Source organism: Kryptolebias marmoratus, linkage group LG24 (genome assembly GCF_001649575.2).
Source record: "Kryptolebias marmoratus isolate JLee-2015 linkage group LG24, ASM164957v2, whole genome shotgun sequence".
Classification (NCBI taxonomy): domain Eukaryota; kingdom Metazoa; phylum Chordata; class Actinopteri; order Cyprinodontiformes; family Rivulidae; genus Kryptolebias; species Kryptolebias marmoratus.
This window is the reverse complement of record NC_051453.1, coordinates 8354974-8374105: the sequence shown is the minus strand read 5'-3', so window position 1 is coordinate 8374105 and position 19132 is coordinate 8354974. Positions and strand designations below refer to the sequence as shown.

Here is a 19132-nt window from a genome sequence, read left to right as displayed (position 1 = left end):
ATCAGAGATGAACCTCCACAACTTGCATTGTGGTTAGACAGATTAGTTTTCCTGATTTTTTTATTTATTTATTGGAAGAAATGAACACATTGTTCTCTGGATCAAGGACAAAAATAACCATCCAGGTTGTTATAAGCAACAAGTCCTCAAGCTGGGCTTTGAGATGGGCTTATATCAGTGCCACCAGCAAACTTAATTCACACTTCTGCAGAAGCAGCATTAATGCACAAAAAAGAAAATTGAACAAACATAATTATGAGAACAAAAAAAAAACAAGAATACAAGAAGGGAAGTCTTTTCCTCTATGCACAAAAGAAACTACAAATACCAATCAGTACAACTGATAATTGTGACTTTCGCAATTATATTTAAACCTTTAACATGTACCAAAAGATGTGTACGACTCCTGGTCATGCAAGTCATGCAATGATAATCAACCCCCCTCTTAGTGGCTATTTTTATAAATTAGCTGTAATTATTGGACTCCATGATTTGCAGTTACTAAAGTGGTGGCATAATTTCCAGGCTGGCTATTAAGAGAGAGTTGTCAGCTTAATTAGTGAAAATAATTGGTTACAGCTTGCACGTTCTTCTTTTAGTGTTTGTTCTTCTAAGTCCAACTCATTGTTCAATGCTCCAGAATGACAAGCAGCACTCGGAGATACAGTATGTTGATTTGATCAGATGCTCAAACGTGTTCTTGTTATGATCACATACTGACCACTGACAGTCTGAAACTGTGTGTATGCACAAGAGTCACAGTGTGTGACAATAATCCTTGTTGGACCTTTTAGGAAAGGAATTAATCACATTCTATCCACATCGTACCAGTTTATAATAATATCAATGTTTCTAAACTTCTTTAAAAAGCTGAAAATCAATACAGCACAATACTGTCAGCTGAGTGTAGTTATTTAGTATTTTAAAACCTTACATATCTTTAATGAGTTTTATAAGTCACTGTAAGTACTTACAGAATGATATTTGGAGATTAATATATGAAAATGTACAAATAAAGATTGTTATACTCTGTCTGAGGCACTTCTTGTATCTTGAGAATAATTTGTTTTTTCTTATTTTAATTAGTTGGATGTGTCTCCTTTTGTTATCTAAAGTGTATTGTCGATGTCATGTTGTTCCCTTCTTCAGGGAGCAACCTTGCATGAAAGATTTGGCAACTGTTTTATGCCAAATGCCCTTCTTGCCTCAAACCTGGGCTCGAACCCGAAGCCTCAGGATTACAAGACTGAGGCACTCACCACCGAGGCATATCCATAAACATCCCTGCACATTGTGTTGGGCCTTTCTTATCTCTGTAAAAATGTAGCCGTAGGACTCCATGTTTGAGGTTGAATTGATGATTTTCATTTACAATAGCCTCAGGTGAATTATCACCCTAGTAACCAAGACAACTGAACACAATATGTGTCTCCACCATGTAATGTGATGTTCAGAGGTCATTGTGATTTTATGAATTTCTGTGGGACCAAACTGACACGGATGATGTGATTATGATTCCCATTATTTTAGCTAATGGCTTGTAATGAAATAGAGGTCGTGAAAGGGGCATCAGGGTGGTTTCAGGAGTTGAAGTGGACATTTCCACAGACTGTAATCACCGACTGTGTTGAAGACTTACTCACTGACAGAGAAATGTTAGAGTAGGAAAAAAAATTTGAATAATTCAAGCCATCTATAATAGTCTTTTTTCCCTGTTCAGCATCATGGGGAGCCTGAGCTTGTACTGGCTGACATTGATTGGAGACAAACATTTGCCTTGGACACATTGCTAGTCCATTACAAGGCCAGCACAGAGAGATGGGCAACCATTTCACACTCTCACTGACACCTACAATCATTATAAAACCACAAATTATTTTAAGATGCATGCCTTTGGACTGTCAAAGGAAACCAGAATCACCTAATCAGAAGCAGACAATGATTAAACCCTATGAATAAGTGGCCTCAGTAGGAAATAGGAAGCATGGTGTGAACTTCCTCTCTAATTGAAACAACTTTCTTAATAAAGAATCGTATGAGGTCATCACTACTGAGAGTTATATAATATACATGTATGTCTCAACAGAGCTAGGACTCTTCATCACTCTGGCTGCAGTATGAAAGAAACCTGGGGTTGTTCTTATTCAAGTAAAGATTTTGAGTTAACTTGTTCAATGCATTGCTGTGACTTTGATTCATGACTGTGGGATCATAGATTTTTGCGCTCTATTCTTCACCTCGCTCTCTGGGAAACAGAGCTGGGTAAGACTCATCCAAGAAAGCTGCAATAGTGCACAATATGTTTCTACTTCCTGTCAGTTTTATTTTTTTAAAACTGTTTCAAGCAACCCTCACTGTATGGCTGAAAGAGCTTGTATGTATGTATGTGAGACCTTGTCATATGATTGTTAATTTGGATATCTTAAACCATACATTGTAGAGATTGATATAAAGGTGGTAATTTCCTTCTACCTTAGAAAGACCTTAAATCATTCAAATAAGAAAATAATTTATAGCCATTGCTCCTATTCTTTGAGGGCATAAATAGTGTCAGTACTGGAATATGCTCTGGTTCAGCTGCATTAATATTTATAACTGAGAACATATACACTTTGATGGATTTGTTTCTGTTTTGTTAAACTTCAGTACTAGGTACAGTGACATCGCTTCAACACGATCTTGAAAAACTTATTTTAGTGGGACCTCTGAGCAAAACAAATTCCAAGGAAATTGTAGCAACTAATCAAAAAGAACAAGGCGGGTTTGCCCTCTGTCTTTGTTGACATCAACACTTTTGTTGAGTAATTCTTGCTTTTCCACTTGTTTTGGAGGGGAATGCAGAAAAAAATACTGAAAGAGAGCGTGCGAATGACATAAATGATTGAAAAACACATTTTTACCGAACTTGTTGTGTCTAAAAAAGTAAAACAGAGCTTGTTGGGAGCAAACTGTCTACCGTTTGATGCCTGGTTTGTGAAAATAAATAAATAAACCTTTTTAATTTAAAGCACACAAAGTATAAGTTGTTGCTTTTAGTGTACCACTCCGGGTTGCTTCAACCAGCAGTTGTTAAGTGGAACACCAAGGCCGACAGACAATAGTTGTGTCAAGTGAACTGTGAAAGGTGAATAAATGACTTGAGCACTCCTTTTCAAGTTAAAGATAAAGATGCATATTGTAAGTGGCTTATTCATGCCAACCTCATGCCTGATTTCTCCATTCATGGCACAGAATTATGACTGAGAGGAAGGTGAAGTCTCACTTAGCGAAAAGGTGCAAATTGAACTCTTGACAAGGTTTTTGAACACACACAAAAGGCTGCAGTCTTCTGCCAAGTGCCGTCATTATACACCTAACCTTGGGCAAGAAGATAGCAGTTTAGTTATAGTATTAAATGAATTTGGTTGTACCTACAGTAAAATATGCAACAATTTATACAGCAGATGAGCAGATGTGAAACATAAAAGTACTTTAGTTTTTTTTTTCCTGTGAATTTTCTAATTAGGCTACTTGTTTGTGTTTTTTGTCATTACCTGCTTGAAAGAGACAGCTGGGTGATGCAGCCACTAAGATGAGGTCCAGAAAAATTTAGTGCTGGAGTGCACAAATGACAAAGACTGCATCAGTGCACATAAACTGATAGAGAATTTGCTGCCCAGACAAAAGGCATATTTTTAGACATCCAAATAAAGAAAGGTTTTGTAAAATAAAACTAGATGAATCTACCCTGGTGCATGCTGCTTGGCTACCGTGACTTTTTTCTTCATTGTGGTTGCTGCTTTTGAAAGTGACTTGATGTGACAGATTAGGAGGTGATGATCTCTGCATTCATTGTGCCCCTGACATATAATCTCTGTCCAGCATAGCCTTGGGATGATGTAATGAGATTGAAAACTTCACACATCACAGTGCATTTAATCATGGCCCCCAAGGTTTTAGGCAGCAAGTTGAGCTTAGTTTTGTTCTACTGTGCCAATGTACTCTTTCTGCTTAAAGGGATTTAATTCAAGCAAATTTACAGATATGCTTCATTAAACTTTACTAATAAATGAGCCTAAACCTAAACTTTTGGTCATATAAATGATATTTTTGCTCAGAAACATGATGCTTTCTAAAGCAGGTGCACCAGTTTTGTGCAGATGCTTCCCATCTGCTCAGTAATGTGCAGCTCCTGAATGCAGGTTCATGCTGTCAAAGCTCTGAGTCCAGATGTAGGAAAAATCGATATTTTAGAAAACTGGATTTTCAGTGTCACAGTCAGAAGCGTTGCTGCAGGTTTAAATTTTCAGGTCAGCTGTGCATCCCCAGCTTTGCACGACAGTGAGAGAAGAATCTGAAATGTGTGCTTCACCATAGAGGCTTATCATCAACCTTTTAACTTTTTTGCTTTGATTTTCTTCAATACTTCATTGGTAAGTAGCACTCCACAAAGATAAGGTCTGGCGCCATCAGACACAACACTTATGCCAATATTTTGGTTTAGCTTGTCCCACCATGGCTTCTTTTAGGACAAAAGTTCAACAGCTATCTTCTTTTGACGATAATAGTGCCGAATGGAATAAAAATTTTTTTTTCTTTGTTGCATAAAGCTTTTCCAGGCTTCTGTCGCCAGTAAGTAAATTCATCTCAATCAAAATAAGATCTGGAGATCTTGGGTTCACACCTGGAAGTAAATCTTCTGTATTTACCCCTTTAATTGTGCCAAAGTAACTTCACTTATGAAGTTTTCTTTTTATAGCAGACCTCTTTACTTGGCTTGATGTTGTGAAGAGGCTGTTCTTTTATATTTCAAACATCTGGTGACCACCGGTGCTCACGAGTGTGTTATTCCCTTTTTCCAAGACATGTTGATCTGATCACACCTAACGTTCGTGCCTTCTGCTTTATGGATTTGTTTTGTAGTTGCAGCCCAAGGATTCGCTTGCACTCCTTTCACCACATCTTATTTCGTAGCAACAGCTTTTAAAATGTGGCACTTAGAATCAACCCCAGACCTCTTACCTTATTAACGGATCCAAAGAACAATAAAGCAATAACTTAAACACCTAAGAAATGATAAAAATAGTGCAAACATTAAAAGTGAGTTAACACTGTAAGAACATATTTTAAGTTAATTGTGACTTTTCAATTTTTTTGTAAATAGTTAAAGATAACAAAACCTGATGGACATATGTTTATTTAATCATTAAAGTAAATCTAACTGAATTTACAATAGTGCTGCAAAAATAGATTATTCACTCAGAGATGAAAATAAGAGTCTGCTATCTGTTCTTCTTTCACTCCTAAAACCATTTAAAAAAAAGATTTAACTAGCTGTTTGTGTAAAACACACACGCACACCCAAGGCTTTACATTATTATAGCTGATTTATCTCAAAAGCTTTTCTTGTTCACCATGTTGAATTTAAAGCAAAGCCCTGACAGCAGTGTATCTCACACAAATGAAATAAATTGGCATGAGCCGAAGGTTTTTCTCAGTTGTGTTGAGGAGACACATGAGAAAACTGCACGTTTCCCAGAGTGTCTTGAGATAATGTTGATAATAATGGTGGTCATAATGTCTGTAGTCCTGCAGACACGTGCAGCTTGAAATTAGTTACTTTCTGCTGAAAGACTCAACATTAGATTGACATCAACATAAGTCTTCATCTAGAGTCTCCAGGTTTTTTTAAACTCTAAAAACATTTAATGACTTTATAATGTTACTGATGTACTAATTAGAGATCAGCTTTGAACACTGCTAGAATACCACCTGTCAAACGTGAACTCCTAATTTTGAGCACATTCTTCTTGTGTAACAAAGTCAGAGATTGGAGGAAGCTTCTGTTATGTCAAGTGTAAGAAGCACTTGGCTCAAAGATTTACTGAATGTCACTTAAAGTGTGAAAAACATTAGAGGCATTTTGGAACGTCTCCTTCCTGTGCAAACCTCTCAAAGGACAGCTCACCAGTTGTCCCACAACTATAAAATTGATTTTTGTTTATAATAGTTTGTTAAAAGATCATTTCAAGACCTCAATAATATTCTTTCAACCTGAACTGGACAGAAATAAAAGATCTATTTTTACAGAAAGGTTGAGTTTGAGACCAATCTGGGGTCAGTATTTTCATGCTTTTTTTGTGCAATCCATTATGTTGATTAAACAAGTTAGAGGATTATAAGAGATTATAAATGCTGTTATTTTCATTTAGTGTATTTACCAAAACTCTAAATGTGTCGTTTTATTCCACAAGCTTACTTCTGCTTTCAGACCCAGAATGACCTTCAGAATCATGATGAGATTGAAACATTGTTTATTCATAAACATCACTGGAGTCTTAGATTTCTTCAATCTTGTAATAGATTATTTGATTCAAAGTCTGGGTTGATTTAATGTCATTGTGTACCATAAAGACCAAGGTTTTATTCATATATGCCATTTGAAATGAAAACTAATTTTCTGCATAACCCTAACAGTTACTGCAGTCTCGACACATATGACTGAATTTGTTTTTTTGCAAGTTCATAAACAATTTAAACATCATATACATATTTTCCTCCAATGCTGACAGTTCTACCAAACAAATCCACACAAAAGGAGTTCATTTAAAGTCATCATGTTCTGAATAATAACACATAGAAGACAATACTTACAAACTGTCAACCTATAAAACGCACAAAACCATCTAACAGAAACCTACAAACACCAGCAGTACACACAAGTATGTTACCCAAATAAGCATACAATACAAAGAAACAACACATTTGATACAGAGAATAGTATTTTATCTCTTACATAAACAATCATTAAGATAAAACATTCATTTTATTGTTCACAGTGTCATCCATGATGTTTTACTTTTTACACTATACTTCTGTAACAACTACTATTACTACTACAGCAACATCAAGGTGAATACATTTTGTGTGAATTTGAGCAATTTGTGAGTTTAAAACACAGCATTAAATTATTTTTAACCGCCTTTTTTCCATATTATAATTAATTTATTGGGCTGAGATCTGTTACACACAACAACTATACAAATATCTACATATGAAATCTGTTTTAAACTCCTGGTTTTGTGTTTCACATTTTATCTCTTGTCATGATGAACTATTTCTTCAGTGTCTCTTAGTTTTGCTCCTAACCTTTGGTCTGCCTAGTTCAGGGGTCTGCAACCTGCGGCTCTGGGGCCAGATGTGGCTCTTTGGTCCCTCAGGAATTTTGACCAAAGCTAACAGGGAAATTAAAAAGATTTAAGTTTATAATCACAACAGGAATAATAATAAATATATGGAAAGTCATTCTGCTAACACAATAACAAGAATGAGAAGCAACGACCTTTTGAGAAAAACAGAATAAATATTGAAGTAATGAAGGTTTTCCCTTTATGAGAGGAAGCTTATCAAATCACAATAAAATAATTAACAATCTGTTTTTAATCTTTTTTTATCTTTATTTTTTAATCTTTATTTTAACTATAGCATATTCCTTTTTTTTTTTAAAAAAAATTAGATATTTGGATTAATTTTTCACAAATATAGAAAAGGAATACTGTAGGCCTTTATAGCTCAGTGTTTAGATTTAATCAAAGTTGGTCTACAGAAGAAAATGTTTATCTATGTATTTATTTATTTATTTTTACAAAAGTTTGGTCCTTTTCTTTGTTCTAAAATGTAAAAAAAAATTATATAACACTTACTTATTTGTGTTATCCTTAAAGTTCAAGCATATTTTGTGGCTTAGGGCAAATGTTATTTAGCAGGAAAGGAAGCAGAAAGGATTCTTTTGATTGGAAAACTTGCAGACACCTGGCTTCATTCTTTCCACTTGCTTTGAACATGAATAAACAGACATGGTCAAAATTAATACGGTGCTTAGAATATATTTATATATACATATTTAATTTTCAACTGGAAAACTGGAGGCATACATTCATATTTAAAGTAGAATTGGTGTACAAACGGTTTAAAAAATGATATAATAATGTACCTGTTGAGTTAATGGTTAGCTTTTTAAACTTTACTACAATAAACGCTTTTAGTCTTAGCCTTTTTTTAAATACAGCCCACAGACATATTTTGTTGATGTACTTGTGAAAAGTGGTTGCTGATGACAGATGATGGATGCACTGGCTCAGAACATGGCAGCCCTTTTAAACAAAAGGCCATTGTGCAAACAGTGTGTCCCCTTACATGACCTCAAAACTGCTTTTAACAAGAATAAGTTGCCTCGTCTTTCACTCTCCCGTCTCCATCCTCCGTCTCAGCTTCAACAACAGTGGCTCCGTTGCTGAGAGGTGCGTCACTCAGGGTGCTGCGAAGCGTCACCCTGGTCACACTGAGCGAGTGTTTTCTCGGGGTGGCGTGGTGCGGCCGGTGACACATCACTTCCTTGAACATTTCTCTGAAGCGCGTGGACATGAGGTTATACAGGATGGGGTTGACTGCTGAGCTGAGGTAGAAAAAAACGCCAGAGATGACGTGCACATACTCGAAGATTTTCTGGTAGTTGTCAGTCCAGTTGCTGATGAAACTCCACATGAGGCGGTCGGTGTGAAACGGGGCCCAGCAGATTCCAAAAACCACCACTAAAACAACTGAAAAACAGTAGCAGATAAAAGAGACAAGTGTTGAAGAACTCAACTCGCTGATTAATGTTGCATATTTCACATTTTGCTTTTAATCAGGGAAACTGACTTTCTGGAGGCTTTGTTTCAGTAGCACAATATGCCATAATCTTTCCTGAACACTCAACCTTTGATTTAATCCTCTGCATTAGAGTGAAAACTAGTGGATGAATGTGTCTTTTACATAACGACTACAGGTCCCATTGCAACTCTTAAAACTCTCCTGTGGATTACGGAAGGCTTTCAGAAAACAACTCAACAGGAGGATTTGAGTGAAGTCAGGATTTAAAGACTTTTTAAAACCAAAAAAAAAAAGATTTTTCAAAATGTCTTTCCTCATTTCATCTATATAGTTGATTTTAAAGCTTATTGTGAATCTTGAATTGGGTTCAGAGAGTAAGATTAAGTGCCATTTAGGGGGGAGGCTGCAGATTGCAACAGGCTAAATCCATTTTGCGTCAACTTATTACCCCAGCATGAAGGAGAATATAAGGTGGCTACTGAAAACATTTAAATCTCCTTCTATAGTCAGTTTTTGGAATCTCATTTGTGGGGTAGAAACATGTATTTTTCAACAATATTTATGTAGGAGAACTTTCTTCCTCTTAAGATACAAAATGGAGATGCTGTGCAGCATCCTACAACACGATAAGAGGCTAAAAGGTGCAAATATGGGGAAATAAAGTGAATTTAGTTAAGATAGTCTGTGGGGTTTTTATGCCAGGTTATATCTTTACAGATTGTAGTCACTGAAGTCCACTTTGGCTTTAATTTACAATTAGAAAAAAATGCCTGCTAATGAGCCTCGTGCAGAATTTTTTTCCAAGTGTAAATTGGAATCTGGAGATTCAGCAGGAGGCTCTGGGAGGTCATTTGTACATTTCTGAAGTACTGTTAGTTACAGCTCTAATTTCAGATAATGAGTTAGAAGACCCTGTGTGCAGAGCTGAAGCTGCTTTGGGCTCTTAATTAGCATGATCAGTTGATTACTAAATGTCATGCTTCTAAATGAATGCTGATGTTGTGAACTCAAGCAGTCATGTTGTGTTGATTTTAAAAGACTGTGTTCATTTAAAGAGTGAAAGTAGCAGTGTTCGTTATTCAATATATATATATATTTAGTTTTTGTTACCTTGTCTAGAACATTACCTTTCTGACTAAAGATAAGAGCACTGTTCTTTCCCTTTATGAAGGTATTGTGTGCAAGTTCTTTCACACACAAATACAGTCTTTGCTGATTATGTTGTTGGGCTTGTTGAGTCAACCCAACGTTTAAAAGAGTCAATTTAAATATGAACTTATATCTTCTAAAATAACTCAAATGATGTATGCGTATTTTTACACTGCATTATAAGAATAATGAGGTTAATAAATTAGCTGCTTTCATGTGTGTAATTTCTTTAGCAGCTTTTTATACTCACACAACATTTTGGTGACCTGCCGGCGACGTGCCTTCTGCTGCTGCATGCGGACGTTACAGAAGCTGTCCTTTCCAAAGCCAGACTTCCCTTCTAGTGCCTGCCGCATCTTTTCACGCTTCAGCTGCACCCCAATGAGCATGTAGAGCACGCTGATTGTGGCCATGGGCAGAATGAAAAACAGAAAGGTGGTCAGCTGGATGGTCAGGTTGTACATCCAACGTGGTTTCACCAGTGTGCAGATGGCTGAGTCAGGGATCTCCAGGTTTACAATACCAGCAGGGCCAGCGGAGTGAACGTGGAGGATGAGGATCCCGTGCAAACTGGTGTTAGGCACAGCGCACAACACTGAAACACCCCACAGAGTGAAGATGACCCGCTTGGCGTGGGTACGCGTCACAACAGACTTCGCTTGCAGAGGGTGCACCACAGCAATGTAGCGCTCGATGCTCAGAGCCGTCACGTTGAGGATTGATGCCAAGCAGACCGTCTCAAATAGGAAGGTTTTGAAGTAGCAGCCTCCCTTCCCAAACAGGAAGGGGTAATTTTGCCACAGTTCATACAGCTCCAGTGGCATACCAAGCAGTAGCACCAACAGGTCTGACACGGCCAAGCTGAACAGGTAGTAGTTCGTTGGCGTCCACATGACCTTGTTGCGTGCAATGACTGTGCATGTCAGCACATTCCCCACGACACCAACCAAGAAAATGACCAGATAGATGAGGCAGACAGGGAGGAACATGGGTGATCTACGAGAACCCAAATATTTTTCCAGATACTTGTCTTCTGCCAGACATGCTTCATTCATGTCAGTTAGACTGCTGTTCAAGACAGAGGTCACATTGGCACAAATCTGTTCTGGAGGACAAAGCCAATCTTCCTTCCCTTCCATCATGTTGAAAGAACAGTTGACAGACATCATGAGTGAGGAGTCTGGCCCTATCTGGGGGGCGGGGGCGGGGGGGCNTTGGAGAGAAAGGAAATAGCAACACTTTACAATACAGTAAAAACAATATGTCTAGGAATAATCTGATGATAAATATGATCCAATGAAAAGCCAATGAGAACAAAAAATGTTTTTGAAAAAAACAATATTTACCCCATTGATTTCAGCCTCCTTTTACTTTCAAATAGACATTTTACCTGAAACAAAAAGCTCCAATAGCAACATACTACAGCTTGATTTATATCTGGTATGTACCTTTTAAGTACTCCTGTTAGTAACTTGTAAATACCCCAGTTTTACCTTGTCAGTACTCCTATAAGTACCCAGTAAATATCTTTGAAATTACCTTGTAAGGACCTGGTACCTACTCTGTACGTGACCCTGTAGGTGCCTTGTAAGTACGCTGCAAATAACCCTTAGGTACTGGGTACTTACACTGTATATACTCCTATAGGTACCTTGTAAGTACCCTGTAAGTACTGGGTACATACCCTGTAAGTACTCTGGGATGTATTATGTATTGCTAACTCAGAGTTTCCACTCTTTATCTTTATGACAAATATAATCTGCTGCTCAGAATTGTCTCAGCTCCATAGGATATTTGATTAACATTTTTCATATTAAATTTATAAAAAATCACCAAGCTCAATTTTCCTGTTTCACTTAATGTTTCTGCTGCAACAAGATTACTACCAAAAATGAATAACTACGGTAACAAACTGGGATATGTTAGGAACTGTGAATAAGTGGATAATGATTAGTTTTTAATTTTATTTTAAAGTTAGTTTCTTTTAAGCAAAATAAATTACTATTTTTATTCCTGTTAACAGTGACTGCTAACTGCTGCGTAACCCTCCTAAAATAAAAAGCTCATTAGCCTCCCATCAAGACTATGACATAATTAGGTTTAACTTCTCACCGTGATGTATTGCTTCATTCTTCAGTGAGCAAAGAAAAAAACTACTGGTTAATTAAAACTGAATGTGCTGATACTTATCACAGGTATTTTAAACATGCTTCAGTGAGAATAAAGTCTGGTTGGTAATTGCAAAAAAAAAAAAAAATGCTTTTCTAATTAGAATTTAACACAAAAAGTTTTAGTGATCCAAACAATGTGTTTTTAGTAAATCAGTCATGAAGTAAAGGCTTGATCTCTTCGCCAAATTTTTCTAGCAAAATCCTCAATCTTTGCATTAGATCAGCTTCTGGTACTGCTTTTCTTTAATGGAGTTTTAGTTCTGACAATGAGTGATTGGATTAACTTGAAAAGCCGTCTGACTCAGAAATGGAAAACTATGAAGAATTAAACAGAGAACTTGCTGCAAAACCTGATTAGAAATACTGCTTTATTGATGCCAGTTTTTGTGCTGCGATATAGATTACATCATAATTTTTCTGGGAATGAAAAACAATGTTTTTCTACATACTGTTTTTTTATAGTAATACAAGAACTGTAGACTTGGACTGGGGTGCTGCTGTAACTGTGTTATTGTCATTCAGTCTCTTTACCCTGTGTGGTCACAGACTCACACATCATCCACCAAGCTGAGGGTGAAGTCATGTTGACTTGGTCCATTTATGAGAAATAGTCACAACTTATACAATTTTACACAAACAGGTAGTCTACTAATACCAGACGCTGAGGTACACTTTGTTATCGCTCAGTGTCATGAAAGGTGAGCAATCATGTATCTGCTTCTATGTGCGCGCATTTGTTTGTTTGACAGCAATATATCTCATTGTGGAAGGATTTTAATGAAACTCTCAGAAAGCATTGGATTTTCATCTATAATTGATTATCTTTTGTTGTCAATCTGATTCAAAATGGCTGTCACATAGAATTGACCTAAGCCACCACAAAAATAGCTATAACTTAGTCATTTTTACAGATATTGAGCTAAAATGTGCTGTAGTAGTAGGTGAGAGTCACCCCAACACATACTCCAAGTGCAAACAGATTCTTTGAAGTCTTTGTTCATAACTTTAATGTGCCATGCAGCGAGGAATATGCTCCCCTTCAAAGAATGCTAGTTTTCATTACTTTACGATTTGATTTTCTGGCAAAACAGTTTTACTCACAGGATCATGGATAGATTTATCAATGAGAATCAACTCCAAACAGCAACATACTTTCCTGGATGTCATGTGTTTTCAAAAAAGTTGAATAAATTCCTAAAACAGCTGATTAAAGCAAACATTCTCCTGGCCAGTATTATTTTAAAACAACTGACTTCTGGAAGCCAGTATCCTGTACATAGGTGGTCTTTTCATTTGATTAATTTAATTCAGGAATTATACAAAACTACAAGAGCTACACTTCATCTGTTTAGCGTTTCTTTGAACTATCTCTAAATTGGAAACATTTTGCTGCTGGAAGCTTTTGAAGGGTTTGCAGTAAGGACTGCACTGATTTTCTACTTGTTTTCATTACATCTAATACTATAGTATTAGAAGGTTAGTGTGTGGAGCATGGGAGTATTAGTGGTCATGCTGGTCCCACTATACCCTGAGGAAATGGCACATGAGGCTACATAATAAATGCCCCTGCTCCTGCAGCTGTTCTCACTACTTTTCTCTTTTGGCAATCATACATTTGCCTCAAAAACAGAGGCTGCAATTTGGAAGGATGCTAAACCCAAGCTGAGTCTCTACAGTTTCATGGTTGTAATGGGTGCACTATAATACTGTGCACAGGCTACAACATCTGACTGACATCATTTAATCTGCCGTAAATAAAAGTAGGTGTCATATTTTTGGGGGTTTGCACACCAACCAGGGTTTTTCTGTGTGCAAGCTGAAAACCCTTTTAAAGGTTCATATTTTTCTGATTATTTATCAACTATAACAAGCCTTCAGTTGCAACTAAAGAAAAGAATAATATTGTAGAAAGATAAACACATACCCACACATTAATTGATTGAATTCACTGGCTAGAAAAGGCATGTTAGATCTCCAGAGCGTTCCGTGATTTATCAAAATTCCTTAACAGCTATTGGTGAACTGACCTTTCACAACCCTTTTCTACCCCCCCCTTGTCTTTTTCACATCAATTTTACCTTAAGTGCAATAATTGCACAACCACTTTGAACCATTTTACACAATAGTTTAGATAATTTCAAGTTATTTCTATCATTAAACCAGTGATTTCTTGTAAAGTATGAATGGGAAAAGTTATAAAAGTACAATTTTTTAAAAGGAGAGATGACAGTTCTCTTTCTATGTCAATGCACACTGACATTAAAGGCATTTTGATGAAAATCCAATCATTACTTTCTTACAATCTTGAAAGCTTTTTTGAAAAGTGAACAACTGATAAAAAGCACAAATGGCTTGAGCACATGGTTGAGTTTTCTGCTCTCTTTGCCTTTCTTATTTTTTCATGTACTGGAGCTCTGATCCTTAAAAAAACATGATAAAACCTGACACGTACAATATTCCCAGTGTTCACATTAAAAGAAGAAGGGCATTGTTAAGGTGCGCAGAGTTGTAGATGTGTTTTTTTTTTACTTTGGAATGTGACAGCTGTGAATTATTTGGAGAAAAAAAAAATCTGATTTATTTCATTCACTGCTCTGTTTAATGGGACTGGAGTCACAAAATTTGAGTTCTGAAAGTGAAGTATTTGAAACCAGCCTCAGGCAGAGTCAGAGCAGAAGGGTCACGTTTGATTGTTGTGTTTCCAAGCATGCACAGAAAATTGTGCAGAGCATGCTTTCAAGTCTGATAAAAGTGACAAAACATACATTATAAAACTTATGCAATAAGGACAAAATATATGTGCCTAGGATTAGACTCAGGCCAATCTGACCCCTGCAGATCAGCATTTATAAAGCCAAATGATGCTGTATTCTATTATTAAAATAAAAAAAATGACATTGTGTGTTCTATAACCTTTCAGCATAAAATTGTATCATAAGTTTTCAAAAATGTCTCCACTGTTGCTCCAATGGGAGTGCTGGCAGAACATTTTCAGTGCCTGACCCAGATGTTTTCTTGCAAGCTGGAGAACACTGAACCTTCAAGCCCTTCTCTGTATTTGGAGGCTCTTGAAGTTCTGGTCATAGAAAAATACAGTAATTTGCTATTTAATACATGTTGAAGAAGACAGCAAACAGAAATATGTCCATTTTTAAAAGATCTTTTGTATCTAAAGATTTTTGTGAAGACTTGTAAGTAATTTCCCACCATAAACAAAATCTGATTTTCTTTTTTAAATTAAAACATCTGGCTAGGTTTTGCAATAGATTTAAACAGCTTGCATTAAAAAAAGAACAGAAACCTTTTTCTAAGTTTTTGCCTACTTATAGAGTGGAGTTAAGGCAGCAATAAAAGAAAACGGTCTGTGGTGGAAATTCAAATTTCAGAGTTGGAAGCAGACATAATAATTGCTTTTTTTTTTTTTTAAAAAAAAGGGTAAAACTAGAAAATGATGAAGAAAGACACTTTCCTCCTACAGAAATATGATTATTTGTTGGTAAAATGCAGGAAGTTTAGCAATGATTTTTTTAAAAAACATTTCTAGATAAGTCAGAGTTATTTTCTATCTCATGCAGTTGCCTTATTATGTAGAACTTCATCAGGGTGCTCTGTGTGTTTGTTGACTAAAACCTTTAATATACAGAAAAAAGATGCTTCAGGCACCGTCGGCTGTATAGTGTTGTTGGTGCACCATAATGTGTTCATCCTCTGCATTGCAATGAATTGTCACCACCTCTGAGTGTAGATTGGTTTCTTTTTATGACTATTTTATTTTTCTGCCAGAAATAACATTTTGTGTGTGGAGCATTTTTATACTACAGTCTTTTTTATTGCTCTTCTTTATTTGCAAAATTGTCTATTGCCACTTGAAAGATCTCAAAACTCCAACTTCTTCATTTCGTCATGCTTCATCAAGTTTTAAAACTATAAATCTAGTTCCATTTTTTAAAAGAATTATATGACCTAAAATGATTTAAACAAAGTCCAATCATTATCCTAAACAAGCAGTTCCCAAAGTTGGGGTCATTAAACACTAAGTGGGGGCAGGTTCTTAGATGATTTGCTAATATTAACCTAAATTTAAAAAAATGTTGGCCTATGGCATATTTTCACCATGACTGGTACAAAGGATAAAAGCAGTAGTCACAAATCAATTAAAAAACCTTTTTATGAATGCTATGATTGCTTGTGTTGTCATTATGTTCTTGTTTTGTTTAACATGGTTGTGTCTTTAAACCAGCAATCGATGGGGTCACAAGTCACTATCACTATAATTTTGTGTGTGTGGGTCAGAAGGTAAAATGTTTGGGAACCTCTGTCCTAAACTGATTGGATGAAGTTAATTTCCTGAATAACTGTCACAATTGATCACCTGTTGTTGTCGATTTTCACTCAGATTTAATGAGTAAACATCTTAGGAATTTGCAGAAGAAAATTCAGCTAGAAGTAATTATTCAACACTGGTGACCTACCAAATTTAAATCCAAAGATGCAAATCTAGTCTTCATTTGTTGGTATTTTGAGTTTTAGAAACATCATATAAGCCGAAAGGTTCTGTCAAAAGAAACCTCATTGAACTTTTCCATAGAAAAAAAGAAAATTCTGAATGACCCGTCTAAATTGTGCCTGACTTCCCTGAAAGAAGGACCCGAAGTAACACCCTGTTCTGCTAAAGCCAACATACCTCTGCTTTTTTATGAAAGTCCAAAACATTTCTTTGTGGGACGAAATAGACTAGAGAATATGAAAAGGGAAGGCAATTCACCAATTGCGATAAAGCCCAACTGGGTGTTTCTCCGGCTCGTCTGTGGCTGTGAATCATTTTAACCTATCACTTCACTAACACAAGACAAGGTTTGGATTCACTCAGTGCTGCAACATCACAGCATGCATCCGTGCCCTGAGTCTGGACAAGAATATCACACATTTTCACAATTTCTTTAGATGTTTCTTCTTTCTCACAGTCATAAAGGACTGCTCTTCAAGTGAAAGGATTAACTGCACATCACTAGTTCTTCTGAGCTAAAATCTCAATAAACTTTAAAACAGAAACAAAATGAAATGAAAGGTAACAAAGAACTCATTTTCTTTGAATTTGGCTAATTTACACAATCAGTCACAATGAAAGAAAACAGGTAAAAAATGACAAAAAGGTACAGTTTAATTTAAGTTATAATTTACTGTCTATTATTCATTTTAGATTTCAGTGTATTTATCCTCCTTCAATGAGATACTGGCCTGAACATAAAACACTTAACTGTTAGGCTTCCCACATGCGATATTATAGCTTTAGCATTGCAGCCGATATCATGTTTTATGAATTTATAAAAAGCAAAGTCACAAAACATCCATAAAGCTTCAGACTTAACTTAAATAAATCAAGAAATTCAGCTGTTAACAGGTCAAAGAATGCCAAGATAATCGTTATTTACATACTGCTTTCACACACAGAATTCCCTTTTCAATGTGTTTCCAATGTTGGCTGTAAGTTACAATGATTTAGCCCTGGACCTTTGCAGAAATCACAAATCTTCTTACCTCTGATGAGCTTTTGTTCAGATTTTGTGGTGTAAACAGAAATCAGAGTCTTCGGCGTGGACAATGTGCTGCTCTCTGAGTCCACTCTCCACCTTGACTGCTGCTCTCTCCTCGAGCTTGACTCGAAATCATGCACATACGTAAAATACACACATGCTCTCCCTTCCTGACAGCCTCCCTCACCTCCACTCTCTCACACTCGAACATGTGCATTTAAACCTACAAGTTTAATTCTGCCCAGAGTCGACGCTTCCCACCATCGCTTCTGATGTCACGGTTAGGAATAGGATCTGAGAGTCTGTCACATTGAGACACACTGACAGATAAAGCCCAGTCTTTCAGCTGTAACGCTTCATGCGTTCCAGCATGTATATATATTTTCCCATGCTACTCTTGTTCATTGCATGTGGAAGGGAGTTTTTTTTTATTTATCTGTGATGCAAGAATTAGGCATTATTTTAGTTTTCTGACAGGGAAAGAAAACAACAGAAGCTCCTGCTGTGCAAAAGTCAATATGTGGCTCCTGTTGAGATGTATTTATTCCCCCTAAAAAGAGACAGACTGATTCTTGTGACTGAAGTAATGCTGAGCTGTAACAAGTGTGTCAGCTGTTCATGACAGCAAGGTGACAGACTCCCCGTGTGGCTCCGCTCTGCCACTCAAAACCAGAATCCATGCTTGTATTGTCATTGTTTGCATGCAGCTTTTTATTTATTTATTTGAGAATGAATTTTCATGCCTTTCAATCAGCTGTAACTTTCTGCTTGTCACTCAACTGTTTTAGTTCTGCACCACCTTTCCTACAAGCCCTGAAGGATTTGTAAGCAAAAAGTCACAGCAATGTGCATGTAACAGGCTTTTTGTTTTAAATATAGGTTTTTGAAATGATTGTGAATTTACAGATTAAATCCAAAAAACTGGTCCCTGCATTTATTACTTCCAGGCTTGATTGTTGTAATTTTCTTAAATGTCTTTAATTGAACCAAACTGCTGCTGCCAGAGTTCTGGTGAGAGCTAGAGAGAGAGAGAGATTATATTTCTCCAGTTTTAGCTACTGGCTCCAAGTCTTCTAACATACAAAGCTCTCAACAACCAATCTCAAACTTATATTAAAGGTCTTTTTGCTCCACGTTTATTTATCAGAGCACTTCGGTCTCAGACTGTAGGTTTACTCGTTGTTCCTAGAGTTTCTAAAAGTGGAGGCAGAGCTTCCAGTTATCAGGCTTTTCTCTTGTGGAACCAACTTCCAGTTTCTGTCAGTGAGGCTGACACCCTGTCTGCTTTTAAGACAAGGCTTAAGACTTTTCTTTTTGATAAATCCTATAGTTAAGGTTGGCTTGGGTTTCCTGAGCTATCCCTTAGTTCTGCTGCTATAGGCTCAGACTGATGGAGGACAAACTGCCCACATTCCCTCACCCCCCTGCTGTCTTTACTCGCTCTACTCTCCATGTTTGTATTTGAAATTATTGCTGTCATCAACCTGTTTTTCTTTGTTTCCTTCCCATAGAAACTACACCTGGATCAGTGCTCCCTGTGTTTGTCTGTGTCTCTTTCCTGTCCTCTCAAACCCCAGCCTGTCCAGGAAGATGGCCGCCTATCCCTATGCCTGGTTCTGCTGGAGGTTTCTTTTATTAAAAAGGAAT

General features: G+C 36.7%; 1 protein-coding gene across 1 annotated transcript; it reads right to left on the bottom strand.

Annotated features, from left to right (window-relative positions):
* Positions 1-6276: 6276 nt before the first annotated feature.
* Positions 6277-10949, bottom strand: nmur1a (neuromedin U receptor 1a). The gene is made up of 2 exons (XM_017413283.3): positions 10031-10949; positions 6277-8579 (listed from the first exon to the last, which is right to left on the bottom strand). The coding sequence occupies exons 1-2, from the start codon at positions 10947-10949 to the stop codon at positions 8194-8196; spliced, it is 1305 nt and encodes a 434-aa protein (XP_017268772.1). The 3' UTR covers positions 6277-8193.
* Between the last annotated feature and the right edge of the window lie 8183 nt (positions 10950-19132).

Excerpts from the sequence above, each read along its gene's own strand:
- nmur1a (XM_017413283.3), bottom strand. The coding sequence starts at position 10,949 with ATGATGTCTGTCAACTGTTCTTTCAACATGATGGAAGGGAAGGAAGAT. Across the intron at positions 8,580-10,030 it reads GCAGGTCACCAAAATGTTGT|TTGTTTTAGTGGTGGTTTTT; the intron begins GTGAGTATAAAA and ends ACTGTTTTTCAG.